Source organism: Ischnura elegans, chromosome X, assembly GCF_921293095.1.
Source record: "Ischnura elegans chromosome X, ioIscEleg1.1, whole genome shotgun sequence".
Lineage (NCBI taxonomy): Eukaryota > Metazoa > Arthropoda > Insecta > Odonata > Coenagrionidae > Ischnura > Ischnura elegans.
The window spans coordinates 108,122,453-108,137,195 of NC_060259.1; the positions used below are offsets into that span (position 1 = coordinate 108,122,453).

At 42.8% G+C, this 14,743-nt stretch overlaps 2 protein-coding genes across 2 annotated transcripts; both read right to left on the bottom strand.

The window, feature by feature from the left end:
• Window positions 1-5,535: 5,535 nt before the first annotated feature.
• On the bottom strand, window positions 5,536-6,120 carry LOC124171249. The gene has a single exon (XM_046550391.1). It carries the CDS (start codon window positions 6,118-6,120, stop codon window positions 5,536-5,538), a length of 585 nt encoding a protein of 194 aa, XP_046406347.1.
• Window positions 6,121-11,683: 5,563 nt separating this feature from the next.
• Window positions 11,684-14,498, bottom strand: LOC124171561. Its single transcript, XM_046550732.1, has 2 exons — window positions 12,530-14,498; window positions 11,684-12,487 (listed from the first exon to the last, which is right to left on the bottom strand). The coding sequence occupies exons 1-2, from the start codon at window positions 12,773-12,775 to the stop codon at window positions 11,795-11,797; spliced, it is 939 nt and encodes a 312-aa protein (XP_046406688.1). The 5' UTR covers window positions 12,776-14,498; the 3' UTR covers window positions 11,684-11,794.
• Between the last annotated feature and the right edge of the window lie 245 nt (window positions 14,499-14,743).

Sequence of the window (14,743 nt, forward strand, 5' to 3'; positions counted from 1 at the left end):
CTCTCCTGAGAAATGGAAATAGTGTCACCTTCACATACTAGCACGGTCCCCAAAAAATGTCTGGGCACCCCTAAGTCTTTTGCATTAAACTCTTTCTTCAGTCTCTCAACAACTTTCTCATATTTTCCTGCTACTAAAATATCATCTACAAATATTAAAAGCCAAATGTCTTTTCCTGTGTACAGACAGAAATCATTCCTGGAACGATCTAAACCATTAGACACAGCAAAGTCATCAAAACGTTGGTTCCAACACTTAGGAGCTTCACGAAGACCATACAAAGCTTTGTTTAATTTGAAAACCTCTACATTTGTTGACACACCCTGTGGAGGTTTTATGTAAACTTCTACATTTAGTTCCCCATTCAAAAATGCTGTGGGTACATCAAGCTGTTTGATGCTCCACTTCTCTTGAACAGCTTTTGCTAACATCATTCTAATGGTGGGCATCCTAGCAACTGGTGAATACACATTATATGACTCTTCCTCCTGAAAACCTCTGGCTACTAGTCTGGCTTTCTTTACTCCATCAGCTTTAGATTTAAATACCCATCTGGTATCTATTATTGTCTTCCCTTTTGGTAATACAGCTGGTGTGCAAGTGTTATATTTCTCATGTGCGTCCAACTCGTTGTGAATGGCATCTCGCCATTCTTGTCCCATTTCAACTGCTTCGTCATAAGTCTTGGGATCATGTGCACAAAGGCAGTAAGTAGTATAAAGTTCATAATCTTCAAATCTCTTGGGTTTACGAATTTGTCTTCTTTCCTTTTCTCGATACAAATTTTCCTCTTCCTTATCTTCAATTTCAGATTCCACAGATTGCTCCTTTTCATGACTTTTGTCTTCACATATTGTGCTCTCATTTTCCTTTTCTTGACCTTTAAAAAATATATTGCTTTCATTAAAGCGCACATCCCTAGAAACGACTATTTCATTTGTCACAGGATCCCACAATCTATAGCCACATGGATGATACCCAACCATTCTGACTTCGCTGCAGAGCAAAGATGATTATGCTTCAAGATAGTGTGCTCTGTAACATGATCATAAGGGAACTTACTCTTCAAATGGCTGCCCGAGGTCTTTTCCCTACCGATTCATTAAATTATAAAGTTAGTGAAAATATAATTTGGGGAAAAACTGCACATTGTTACTCGTTCAGAAAAATCCTATCTCAGTCCCGTATTGACGCCGCAGCGTCCAGCTCCCATAAAAAAAGAACATAATAAGCATAAAGCAAAAGCTCCTCAAGGTTGAAGGCCGGTCGACCATGAGCTTTTATGTTTGGGGTTCCTTCATGTACACAGCCTTTACAATGTAGTCGAACAAAGGTCATTCCTGTGCGAGAAAAGAAAGGTAACGTGAAGAGAAAAAAGGAAGCGACCTGTTCTATTTTCGAAAGAGTGCGCTTCAGCATCCTCATACTTTCCACAATGAGGTTGGCTCAGTGTCACCTCATTGCTTGCTATCGAAGCAGGGGAAGAAAGTGGACTGTGATATTCATGGGCTAACTTATAGGGTTTGCCCCTTGAATTATAGGCAACCCCGTGAGATTGTGACTTCCTAGGTGGGCCAATGTGATGTCACGGCTCGTTTTGGCTGGAATGTGTTCACCGAATAAACAGATATTTTGTCATTAATTGGGAGTCTCACCCCAAACTTTAGCGTTCAAATCATTGAATACAGTTTGATAATTGTAAATCAAACAAAATATAGACGCAATCGAGGAGAAAAGCGACGATTATGAGCTTTAAAAATCCGGAATGTTTTTTCCAAATTACTCAATTTTGAGGAATGATGTTTGTGAATTTACTTTCTTTCAAAGTAAATATTAATGATTTAAGCTATCGCATGAGTTAATATGCTTCCAAAGTTTATATATATATAATCTTAAAATTCCGAGGTGGTGCTAATGGCAAGATGGACGCCATGCGCTCATATCATTCACGGAATCATTCAAGCAAATTAGGACATGCTCGAAACGTCTCGAAATTTCTTTCGGGTGAGTTCCTTGAATGATTAGAGATAGGCAATATTGTGATCCCATAGGTGAGCCAAGATAACGTAGGGGCTCGTGTTGGCTGGAATGTGGTCACCGAATAAACAGATATTGTGTGATTAATTGGGACTCTGACCCGAAACTTTAGCGCTCAAATCATGAAATATAGTTTAATAATTGTAAATTAAACAACATATAGACGCAATCGAGGAGAAAAACGACGTTTTTATTCATTAACTATCCGAAATGTTATTTCCAAATTACTGACTTTAGACAGTTGATGTTTGTGAATTTATGTACTCTCAAAGTACATATTAATTATTTGAGCTATTTCGTGGGTTACTATGCTTCCAAAGTTTTTATATAAAATATTAAAATTCCGAGGTGGATGCCAATGGCAAGATGGACGCCGTGCGCTCATATCATTCACGGAAATCATTCAAGCAAATTAGAACAGGCCTGAAAGTTCATTCGAATGATCATTCACGCTGGAAATTTCCAGGAAATTTCCGTTGTACACGGTGAATGATGGATCATTCGAATGATCTTTCGAATGATCTTTCACCGTGTAAAGCGGCCTTTAGAGAGCCCCTCGATTTTCCGATGCGTTGTGTTACGGGGCAACATCGCAACACTCGAATTTCAGTCCACTGTAACGTAAGACAATTAATTTTCATAACCTTTTTTATTTACTTCAATTCTCTCCACAATACTCCACAAAACCTTTCTTTTTCACGTCTCCCTCAACAATCCCCTCTCCCAAACAAACCCTTCACAACCAAAATAACTACTTTAAAAAATCAGACGTTACACCACTAATTCTATTTAAGCTCAAAAATTTTTAGAAAGACGTCACTTATCCCTGCATCGAGCTCCAGATAATTTCTCAAAATATTTCTGATAGAGTGCTATTAAAATACTGCATAAAACGATTTTTGACGCCTCATGACCTCTCGCCTCCCCTATGAGAGACAACGTGAAATTCTAATTAGGGATCTCACCCCTCCAATCTTACACAAACAATTGTCTAGTTTTCTTAGTTATGCACATAGCAAAAATTCACTTTTGAATTTCGTTTTCAATAAGAAATGTTTTGAGTAGGGTTTGATTGTCATGGAAATGGTGAGAGAATTTTGAGGATTTTTTGCTGCAACTAAAAGTTCCTGACTGCTAAGAAGAAATTATTCGATGGCCGGGGGCGTGAAACAAAAAATCTTTTGGCTGGGGTGGTTTGGATTCGCAATCAAGAGTGATAGGTCTTAACTAATTCTTTGGATGTGAGAATTGAACACAAGGAATTTTACAGCCAGCACAGCATTTCACCGTCCTTTAGGTGGGAGACTCAAACTTTTAAGTGCATTACTCTTACCTATTCGGATGCGATATCTAGCTGTTAGGTTGCATGCAGCCACAAATAGTAGTTTTAGGCCACAAATTCGCTTCTGGACATTTAAATTTGTTTTTGCATTGAATAATGACAGGTGTTTTTACGTTGATAGATAAGTATTGTGGTGGAAATCATCGGTTAAATATTTCGACAAAACAAACGGAAAACTCTCAACTCACAATTTCTATTAACCATTTATTTTCTATTTTGGCGAACTATAATTATTCATGTTTTCATGCAAATGATTACTACAGTGCTTGACGTGTAAGAAGCGCAATGGTTTCGAATAATAAGAATGATAATAAAAAGACGCTCAGGAATTTTATTCAGCTTGATGTGCGCCATAAATATATTTAATCGGAATCGATGCTCTATCACTCTGTCAGTGGGATGGGAATTGGAAGCGAGTTTTTACTGGCCAAGATGTTATGTGCCAAGTCAGCACCGGTAAGGGTGCTAGTATCTTAGTGATCAGACACCAAGTATATTGGAGTGATTGGGGAGATCCTTATGGCATAATCCTCTGGGAGAATTAACTTGACACCTTACGCGTTTACAGATGTGGAATCCTCCATAAGTCATATAGGGACATAGTCCGAGAAAAACCCTATGATGAAAGAGAGTTAAGCGGCCTTGCTTGGGCTTGGAAGGCGTTTTATTTCACTTGCCAACCCTTCTTCCGCGAACCGGCAATCTAGCGCCGCGGCGCTACATTATGATCATAACATCCTGTCAGTGTTTGGTCAGGTTAGGGAACTTGGATCCTAAAAAAGTATTTAATTGCTAAACGTTTCTTGAAATTGGAATTATTCATAATTATGGCGGATCATGTTGGGAATATTATTATTGCTTTCCAAGCAAGCTATGCATTGAAAGCTTGATTATTTTTTTAAAGATATTAATTAATAAAAACACTATCGGCAGTTCAGTTTTAATATCTCGACCCTGAGAAATCAGTTGTCGGTTTTACTTTACTATGGAGTAGTTTGACTGATATTATGTGCTGTCACAAACATATCTGCCGGTAGAAATGCACAATTTGCAGTTATTTATTAAAAGATACTCTTGATTAACCAACAGCTATTGAGAAATTTGTTGTGAATACAATTTTATGCAAGATTATTTCCGAGTCCCACACGCCTCTACGGAAAAAATGTAAAAAAATGCCGAAAAAAAAAATGCCGACACCAGGTTCATGTCGGTGGATACACTTTTCTCCTGATAACTTTCTCTTTTCCTGCCTGCCCACCTGTCCTGAGTGAAGCAAAAGGCCTCAGTCACCGATCACGTCCTCAATTATCCACATTACTAAAAAGGACGCAAAATTGTATGAGATCGCGGAACCTCTTCGATGTTTAGGTCAAAGAACATGAGTACAAAAGCTTCGGAGGGGAAAAATTGAGATAAATGAGAATTTGAAAGATGAGAGAAAATTTTCATAATTTAATTTATCATTTTTATTTAATATTTAATAGCTTCTCCTCGGGCGTTTAGAACGCCTTGGAGTCGGGTCTTCATCGAGCCAATTAAATTTTCAAATAACTGTGGCCGTCGGCCCAAAGAATTCCACATCTCCACGACGTGTGCCACCAGCTCTTCTGTTGTCCTGATATCATCGAACGCTCGTTCCATTGCCAGCAATCCCCATATATTTTCAATTGGATTTATATCTGGGGATCTAGCTGGCCAGTCTAGAACATCAATGTTCTCATGCCGATAGAAGATTTGCTGGGCTAAAGCTCCTGTGTGAACAGGAGAATTATCGTGCACGAAGGAAACTGTTTCACCCTCAGGCACAATCTCTTTCAAATAATGTAGTAGGTGATCCTCCAGCATATTTCCATACTGTGCCGCGGACATCCTTGTCGCCGTCCTCACTAGTGGCCCCGGACCTGCAGCCGTTATAGCCCCCCAAAAACTGACAGATATTCTGCCTGACCTCCACCCTCGAATCATATGTTTCGGCTCATACATGCAAGATACAAATACACTCTTAATATTATAGAATTGCTTATTTCCAATTCAGTATGTTCAATTTTTTTTAAATATGCCAGGATAAACATTTCCAGAATCTTATCTATTCGCAAATACCAGAATTGAGATATCTTATCACTATCACTCTTAAGTAAAATTGATATTGCAGCAACTCACCGTGTGAGGGTTGGACGCCAAAGTTTCACCATTCCATCTGCATCAGAAGAGAATGTTTTTTCGTCGGAGAATATGCAGAGGTCCCAATACGTTTGAGGAACGTCCACATATGTTTCAGCGAAACGCACCCTACGAGCTTTGTGCTCCGGCGTAAGGAACGGCTTTCTAGCTGGCTGCCTATGGAAAATTCCCCTTTCTCGTAGCCGCCGTCTTACTGTTTCATTGCTGCAACCCAACATTAGCTCTCGCTTAACGGCGGCAGCTCCTCCTGCCCTCAGCGGCTCGTTGAGAATAGCCTGGTGCATTCTCTCATCATCTTCAATGTTGGTGCAGCGAGGACGGCCGCTTCTCTCTCTACTTTGGAGGTCCTCATCTTCTCGTGCTCGTCGAACCCACTTGAGGACTGTATTCGGGTGGACTCCAAAATTTGCTGCCACTTCTGCAGTTGAGCATCCAGCGTTTTTCATTCCAACCATTTGCCCCCTTACGGAGGCCGAGGTTTCGCTGCGATCGCCTCTAGGCATGATCGTAAGGCTCTCTACCTCGCTCCTAGCTTCGTCACTCGTGCCAGCTGCGATCATACTGCCTGGGATCTCGCTCGTATGTTTTTAGTCCACGAAAGAATTTTTGTCGCCGATAAAATAGCTCGAAAGGTAGTGTCCATTCAACTCGCACTATACGGCGCAAACCAAAGGACTTCTCGCAGTTCGTAGCTTCCTCATCCCACTTCTCTTCCACCCCAACCACCCCCAACTCCTCTTACCGCGTCTTTTTTCAAATGCAGTGCCAACATCCGAGAGTTTGCCATGCGAATTTGACCTGGTTCGAGCTGGGTCCTAGGAGTGGCGCGGCTGAGCTTCCCACATTTACTTTTGGAGTTGACTGTACATCTGTAAGATAAGATAGGATAATATTTATTTGCATAGCGATCAAAAATACTAAATGAAAGTAGTATGTACAATGATATAAGGCATGTCAAAAACAATAAAAATATGCATACAAAGATACATGCAATTTAAAAAAATAAAAGCTATTAATTTAATTTTGAGCATACGAAAAGAGAAAATTAAGTTAAAACGAGTCAACCAAGAACTCATTCACTGAGTAATACATTTTATTTAAAAGAAACATTTTTAGGCTACTTTTGAATTTTATTAACAACTGTTCAAGCCCACGAGGAAGTTTGTTGAACAGATGGAGACCCATGCTAGATGGCCCTATTGCTGAATTTTTAGTCCTTACATAGGGAACATTAATATCATAATATCTTCTATTGGATATCAGTGTTGAGAGTAAAATCTTTTAAGTGATCTTTGACATAGTGTGTGGCATACATAATGTATACACAGAGTAAAGGCAGGATTTTAAAGTTGCTAAACAGTGGCCTACAGGGTGTTCGTGGGCCAGCTTGAGCAATTATTCTGATAATTCTTTTTTGAATTTTAAATATTTTTGTAGCAGAAGGGAAAGATCCCCAGACAAGTATGCTGCAGGTAATATAGGAATAAAACAGGCCATAGTAAGAAGGATATAAGTATGTAGTAACTGTATGACAGTTGGTACGAGTGAGGTAACACACAGAACTGAGTTTATTAGCTAGAGTGCTAATATGAGTATCCCAAGAGACAAGAGTGTCAATGTGTACACCAAGGAACTTAATGCAATCAACCTGGGAAATAGAGGTTCCCTGGATATTAATAGAAATAGATTTTCCCCGCACGGGGGGAAGAGAGTAATCTCTTCCTTTGGGGAGTTGCGCCCCCACGGACCCGAGCCCACCGGGGAGACAACCTCGTCAAAAAACCCTTCGTACGCTAGGGTAGCGTCCAGACAGCATGTGACTCTCTGCTGTGCTGCGTAGCCGAAACATCTGGCGTCCAGATTCACCCACGTGTTTGCCGTGCGTGGAGACCCGTACAAGGGGGAGAAGGGGATCCTGGTGGGTGAGTTTTCCGGCACCCAGCTGGGCGTCGGAAACCCGGTATGGGCCGGAGTTCAATACCCCACTTCGGCCCTGGATTCCCCGCAAAACGGGCGGCCGAGAAGAGCCCAGCTCGGTCAATCGGCTCCTGGCGGCTGGGGAGCTTGGCGGCTCCTTCCGAGCATACGCCAGGACGGGTTAGTGCTGGCGATATGGGGGTCTCCGTAGGGCGGCCGAAGGTGCGTGGGTTCGGAGGGCCCCCGCGCTGGAGGTTCTAACCCGAAAGAGATACCCTATCAAAGGTAGGGGATCTCTTTCGGGTTAGCTAATATCCCTCGGGTAGCCCTGGCGACCACACCGGATCTCGGTGTGGCGTCCCGAATGTGTGGCTCCGTGGTGGGTTGGGAGCCCAAGGGATGAATTTCTGTTTTGAATCCATGGATAACAACTTTCTTCCTCCAACGAAAAGATCCCGTCCGGAAGTGGGGGGGGGGGAAAGTAAGTACCGCATGTCGGAAATTCCTTGTTATGAGTAGTGATGGCATAAACGACTCTTTTTGGTGAGCTGCCTCACCGCTCACAGAACACTTCAGAGTGCCGCTCGCACAGTGCGACTCAAAAAGGTGTTTCTCGGTTTGGGGGAGGGGGAATGAGGGGTCTTGAGAAAGGGAGGGGAAGGTGTATTGGGGGGGGGGGGTTGAGCGAACATTTAAAATGCAAAATTTCCTTCATCACTATATGAAATATTTATTTAAAATTAATCACATGTTGGCATTAAGAAACAAAATCTGGGAAACTTTCTTCCCTGAAAGCTTATTTCGTCTCTCAGTAATCATTTGTCCAGCTTTAGAAAATATTCTTTCGCTGGGAACTGAGCTACCAACGACACAAAGCACCTTTTTTGCCATATTACATAGTTCGGGGTACTTTGATTTATGTTCACTCCACCATTTCAAAGAGCAGTCCTATTCAGAAGAGGCTCACTAAGGGAATTGTTCACTTCCACAATGCCGCTTGCTCGAGAATTTGGCTTTTGCGCTACTCCCGCCACACATTCGTCAAAACCTTTCCAAATATCAGATGTTCCCACCATAATTCCTTTATTAGCAGCTGCTTGCGGGCTAGTGGTGGTTAGAACCTCCTTCTATTTCATTTGACTTGCAACCTCCGTTATTACTCTCTCCTTGCCCTTTTCAAAACCGTTTGTTTTGGTGAATCCGTAATGTTTAAATCTAGGATCCAAGAATGTCGCCTCGGCTAATGGTGGATTTTCTTCCACAGACTTGAATCTTTTATCCAGTCCCTCTGCTAATCTTTTCGTAAGTGACGTGACTTTACTGGATATGCCTTCTTTCTTTGTCCACTCTACACCAGTTCATTAAATAATGGTTGAGAAGAATAACTTTAGAAATTGTAACCTGCTTTTCACAGCTCATTTCCTCTGTAACCTCTTTGAAAGGTTTTAGAATTTGACAACAATGGGAAATTAAAGTCATTTCACTGCCTGAGATGTTTACAACATCCGGATACTCTATAGCAATCAGAGACATTACCGACTCTTTTATTTTCAGCATCCTCTCTAGCATGTCGTAGGTGGAATTCCATCTTGTTTTCACGCTTTATTTCACTTTTAAAGTAGGCTGCTGCATCTGCATTTGCATTTTCTTCAATTTTTCTGCAGCTTGGGGGGCTTCTTTTAAATAATTCCACTATGGACCTCACCTTGCTAAGTAAATCTTGAATTTCTTCAAGCCCCTGCTGAACAATTAGATTAATGTTGTGGGCAAAGCAGGGGTAGTTTCTCCATCCAGCTAATTTAATGGCAGCAACAATATTTGCAGCATTGTCACTGATTACCGCAACAATATTTTTTTCAATATCCCATTCACGGAAAACTCTTTTCAACTCTTCTGCCACATTTTCAGCCGTATGCCTCTCAGAAAAAGGGAAACACTCTAGTAAATTACTTTTCAGTTCAAATTCTTCATCAATAAAGTGCACAGTCACGGAGAAGAAATTTTGGTTTCCCTCGGAAGTCCAACCATCTGTGGTGATACTAAAGTACCGTCCACTCCTTAACTGTTTTTTAACTCTTTCCTTCGTCATATTAAATAGATGGGGGATTAGATCATTAGAATTTTTCTTTCTGCTTGGTAAGCAATAGGAGCTCTTCAATTTTTTCACAATTTTTTTAAAATAAACGTTCTCCACTAATTAGAAAGGCAGATAGTTTTTCACCAAAGTTTCCACTAGGGTAAAATTTAAGTCCTGATTTTTTTTGGGGGGTCAACGGTTTCTTAACAAACTCCGACAATGCTGTTTGTACACTTGGGCGGAGCTCAGCATGCTGTACTGCAGTACTCTGGATCACTCATCTCATCAACCATGTTTCTTTCTTCTAAATTTTGGAGACGGTTGCCCTCTGTTGACGTTGAGGTACTTGCTCCATCTTGATGCGCCACATTGGAATATGTATTGAATATTCATTTGGGATTGATTAGCATCACTTTTTAGCATCAGAGGTAGTGAAATTCTACTATTTATAAGTTGCTATCAATTATGCTAAGTATCCTTGTAATTAAAAAAACAATTATGTTATTAACGTCCGTATTAAATACTTACCCAGCCGAAGTAAAACTGTGGGGTTCAGCATACGCAAATGTCTTGTTAAATTGAAATTACTTCCACCTTTGTGGGATGAAATCTTTGAACAAAAATTGCACTTCGTTTGCCCAGATCCGGTGTCTTTGAAGTACTCCCAAACTCTGCTAGTTTTCTGTTTAAGAAAGAAAAAGCAAGTTTAAGAAAGGAAAAGAAAGCGCCCAAGGCCTAAGACAAGCAAATAGCCTTTGCAAAGGACAAAGTAAGGAGATGGGAGAAAAAGGAATAGGAAGGGATAATTCCGATGGCTCATATCCTTGTGATAACATTGTATCACTTTTACTGCTAAGCGAGGGTGCGAGAAGCAGTTGGGGTTCAGCGATTGGGAGCGAAACATGCAAACGTCAGGCTTCCTCCTCCCACCAACTGTTTCTTTTGCGCTTTCAATAGGTATCTTTTCGCTATGGCAACTGTATCATACATTGTCATTTTCATAATTGGCTCTACGTATTTCAAATTTGTATTGAAGGCACTAGGATTTCAATCTCACTTTACAGTGGCAATTGTGATGGTCCAATACTTGCTGCTTTATTTGCCACACATGTCTTGATAGTAAAATTAATTGGTACAATTATACTAACCTTTTGATGTAAATGAACCCAGTGGTGTAGCATCAAAGGAGTAAAAGGTCGGGGTGGGAGGAGTCGGGGTTCGCCATCGGGCCCGCGACCAGCAACACCGCTGAATGAACCCATGGGTATGTAACTTAATTTTAAACGTAGTGCATTCGAAAATTTAAAATTGTTCTTACTGATTTTTGTCTAGTAATGCTTAACAGGAGATATAGCTTACCATTTCTGCAGATACGTAATATCTTTCATGGAATATGGACAATATAATTTGTCTCCCGAGCTTAGAGATGACAATTTCAAAAAATTCTGTTGCAACAAAATATTCTCTCCAAAACTACATGATCATGTTACCAATTCATAATTAATTTCCTCGATTAATCTTAGTTGTTGGTGAGTAGTATCCCTGGCACTTCAGAACCAGGGGGATGGGTAGTTCATTGACCTCTGCGTCAGTGTCACTTGGGGACAAGAGGAGGTGGGGGCGGGGTCGTTGACCGCTCCGTCGGGGGGTGGGGGGAAGGAGTGGGGGGAGACAAGGAGGCCCTTACGTCGTTTGAAAACGAGGGGGGTGAGGAGAAGGGGGAGGGGTTGAGACTGGTTGTCGCCATAGCCTATACCTCACCTGTGCTAAGTGGCCAAAGTGTGTTGTCCTAGGGCCCCCGCCTCCCCTTGTTCTATGGAACCGAGAGGGTGTTTTAAGTGGTTTTGTAGCCGGGGGGGTGGTTGGGAGGAATTTGCTGTCCTCCCTGTAACTTACCGCTTTTCTCAGGCACCGCCCGGACCTTACCCATTCGTTGGCATGTCACCTCTCAGGGGTCCAGACTCCTTGGCGTCATAATTTTGTGGGACGGGAAGCCCCTCACGCGTTTGCAGGTGCTATTAGGCAAGCGGCCGTTATTTTCCCGTTGGAAGAGTATGGGAAAATGTCGAAGGTTGGATGGGGGTTGGGTATGACGGAGGATAAACAAACAAAACACAGAAAGCAGAGAGTTCATTTCACATATAATTTTATTAAACACTTTCAGTACACAATTCAGAGTGAGTATTCGTTTGATACAGCAAAAATGAAATAAAAACGAACTGAGTGATTAATTAACATTTTCAATATTCCGGAGAATCTGAATGAGTGACTGCGATATTCTCCACAAGAATTTTTTTTCCTTCGTGAGTCTTTAGAATACAGTGTATCTCTTCAGCAATCGCTTGAATATTCAAGGATGGCGGCGCGTCGGTTATCTCATCGAGATTCACTTTAGCACCCGTCACTTGTTCCCAACTAATGCACTCGCGATTTTCGCCCTCCTCACGATCCACGGCATTAAAAATAGAGTCCGCATACATGTCCAATATTTTTTGTGCATGTGGAGACCACTCACATCGTTCCTCCCAGCGGAGTCTAACACACTCGGCAAGGTTTAACAGTCCATACCAAGACGTTTTGGCTAGATACACACCGCTGTTATCGTGAGATGAATTCACATCCTCGAGAACAATAGACTTGATTCCGAATGTAGACTTGAATTTCAACACAGTTTTCCCGAAGCTGATGGCATGGGGGACGGTATCTCGATAAAAGTACGATGCTACGACACTTTCACACTTCATCAAGTCACAAAAGTCGCTGTAATCTATTTTCAAACTCTGACCACCGACTTTAGCAATGGCGATGAAGGGGAAGCACGCGTTTTTCAAGTCCAACCCTATTGAAACTCGCTTGGTATCGCAGAAATTCAAGCGATATGCACATTCAACAACTCCTAGGTCCCGCGGCCGCTGACTCTGCGGTGACTTCGCCTCCTCTTCGGCGGCCGGCCGCTGACTCTGCGGTGACTTCGCCTCCTCTTCGGCGGCCGGCACGCTAGGGTTGTTGGCTGCTCTATTCTCCATCTCCGACGACCTCGCCTCCTCTTCGATGGCATGGATATCAGGGCTGCAGGATGGCTTATAAGATGGAGGCCGAAACTTCCCACTGCTCGGTGGTCGTGGAGAGTAGGGGCGGGTTGGGCGGCTACCTCCTCTCGAAGAAGAGCCTCTCCTGGTTGGTTTCCTGGGCGTGCGAAAGGTCTCCCCGTTTCCGGCCATTGCTCTCGAGACACTGATGCTAGGTGTGAGTAGGTAGTGAGCACTGCCTCTGGAGGGCGCCTCTATATACCCTCACGCCCGGTGGTGGGGGGTGGGCCATGGAGGGGGGAGACTGGAGAGGGGGAGTAGGAGGGGAAACAAGATGGCGGCTGCGCGAGCCTAACACAGGGTAGAACTTTGGGGAGCTCGTGCCCTGCCTATTTGCGTACATTTTGACCGTTTATTTACAAAACTCGACTTACAGTGCCTCCCAAAAATTATATTGTACATATGGCGGATAACTAAGTCGTTCTCTCCGCTGGCTCGCGAATTAAAACAAGTAGTAAACTGACGCATCGTATAGCCCATGCAACGGAAAAATAAAAACAATGATGAATAATTTCCGCAAGTCACCGATGTCCACCCCTGGATTTCTTTCCTGTTATATCGCCACGATGAACTATCCCTGTTGAGAAAGTTTATATGCTCTTTGATGAAGGGGCGTATTCCGTAGCTGTCGAAATATTCACCCTTTCCGTTAGCATCAATGAATATCGCTATCCAATGCGTTCATTGCTTCCAGGAGGGGTCGGTATTCACAATTAGAGCAGTGGGGTGGCGGCAGTTATAAGGCAATTCATCAGCAGCAAAGACACCCACATAGAATGGAGCGGTCGCTCTATGACTGCTCAGGGCCCTGTCTAGCTGAATACTGTCCATCGCTGAAAATGCTACTGTTCTCTGAGGCTGAATGCCACCTTATTTCATTTCTATTTATGGATGGAGGCCGATAAGTACCGGGGATCGTAACCAGCGGGCAATAAGGATTCCATCGCCGATGTTCCTTCTCTGGACTATCCCTTGAATCCCAAGACCCCAGAGCGAGACCGCATATGCAACAAACTGCCACATCGCGCACGCCTGAATAGAAAAATCCAGCTCTCGCGAGGCGCTCGATGTTCAGCGCAAATCGTTGCGAGGCCCCAACGTATGAGGTAATGTGAAAATTAGCGGATATTAATTTATCCTCGCCGTTTTTCAAGAACCAATCCCGTAAATTGGTGCAATTACTCGCCGAACACTCGTAATCTCTTTTCCGATGAGGATTAATCCTGCATACGTCTCTTGAGGTTTTATATTTTATTTTCCTCAAAGAGGGACATCCCAGAATTTGCATATCGAGCACTATTCTGTATTTTAACATTCTCTGAAGGAATTCGCATTTTTCACGTCCCTTTGAAAATACATGCTCGCACGCGGATAACTGCGAGTGAAGAACGTATTTGAGATCGTCGTAATCAATATCCCCGTCCTCCCGAAGTAGTCCATGATGATTTTCGCGAAGCCATTGATCCTGCTTCCGGTCCGCGTCACACCTTTCCAACCCATTATATGGAGGTTTGAATATCCAAGTTTTCACCTCCGGACATTCAGTTCTAAAAATGGATAATTCTTTCACCACCAGGCCCCCCTTCCCCTTTAAACACTGAATGTCCACTATCGCAGTCATGATCGGCCTTAGATACAGCAGCGACTAGAGGGCCGCGTCGTGAGAGGATGCGATAGCGAGTGAGAGGGAGGTGGGCATACCCCTTCTATATACACCTTCGACTGCCAACCCACCCCCTCTCGCCGACTAACATACCCTAAACTATTCGCATAGCGACCTCCCTCCGTGTTTCACATCGCTATAATACACTTTCAATGGCTATAGATCTTCTGAGCGATATTAAAGAGGGGGTATGGGTAAGCTAGACAGTTAATAGTTTCTATCAGCGCGTAACTTCCTCCCCCTCCTCCCCCTCCTCCGCTTATTTCTTCTAACTACTGTAATCTACCCCGACATTGCGATGACGATCAATTTCGAGAATATTATTAAATTCTGCGTACAACAGACAGTTTATAGTCTCGGCCAATGCGGTTTTAAATCTTACTTCCAGACGAAGGCTTCCATGCCTCTGTAGACTCCAATGAGAGGCGTTAGCCTCT

Bases quoted from the DNA above. Each gene is read 5' to 3' on its own strand.
- LOC124171249 (XM_046550391.1), bottom strand. From the start codon at position 6,120: ATGATCGCAGCTGGCACGAGTGACGAAGCTAGGAGCGAGGTAGAGAGC.
- LOC124171561 (XM_046550732.1), bottom strand. From the start codon at position 12,775: ATGGCCGGAAACGGGGAGACCTTTCGCACGCCCAGGAAACCAACCAGG. The intron at 12,488-12,529 runs GCGAAGTCACCG...GCCGAAGAGGAG, and splicing joins TGCCGGCCGCCGAAGAGGAG to GCGAAGTCACCGCAGAGTCA.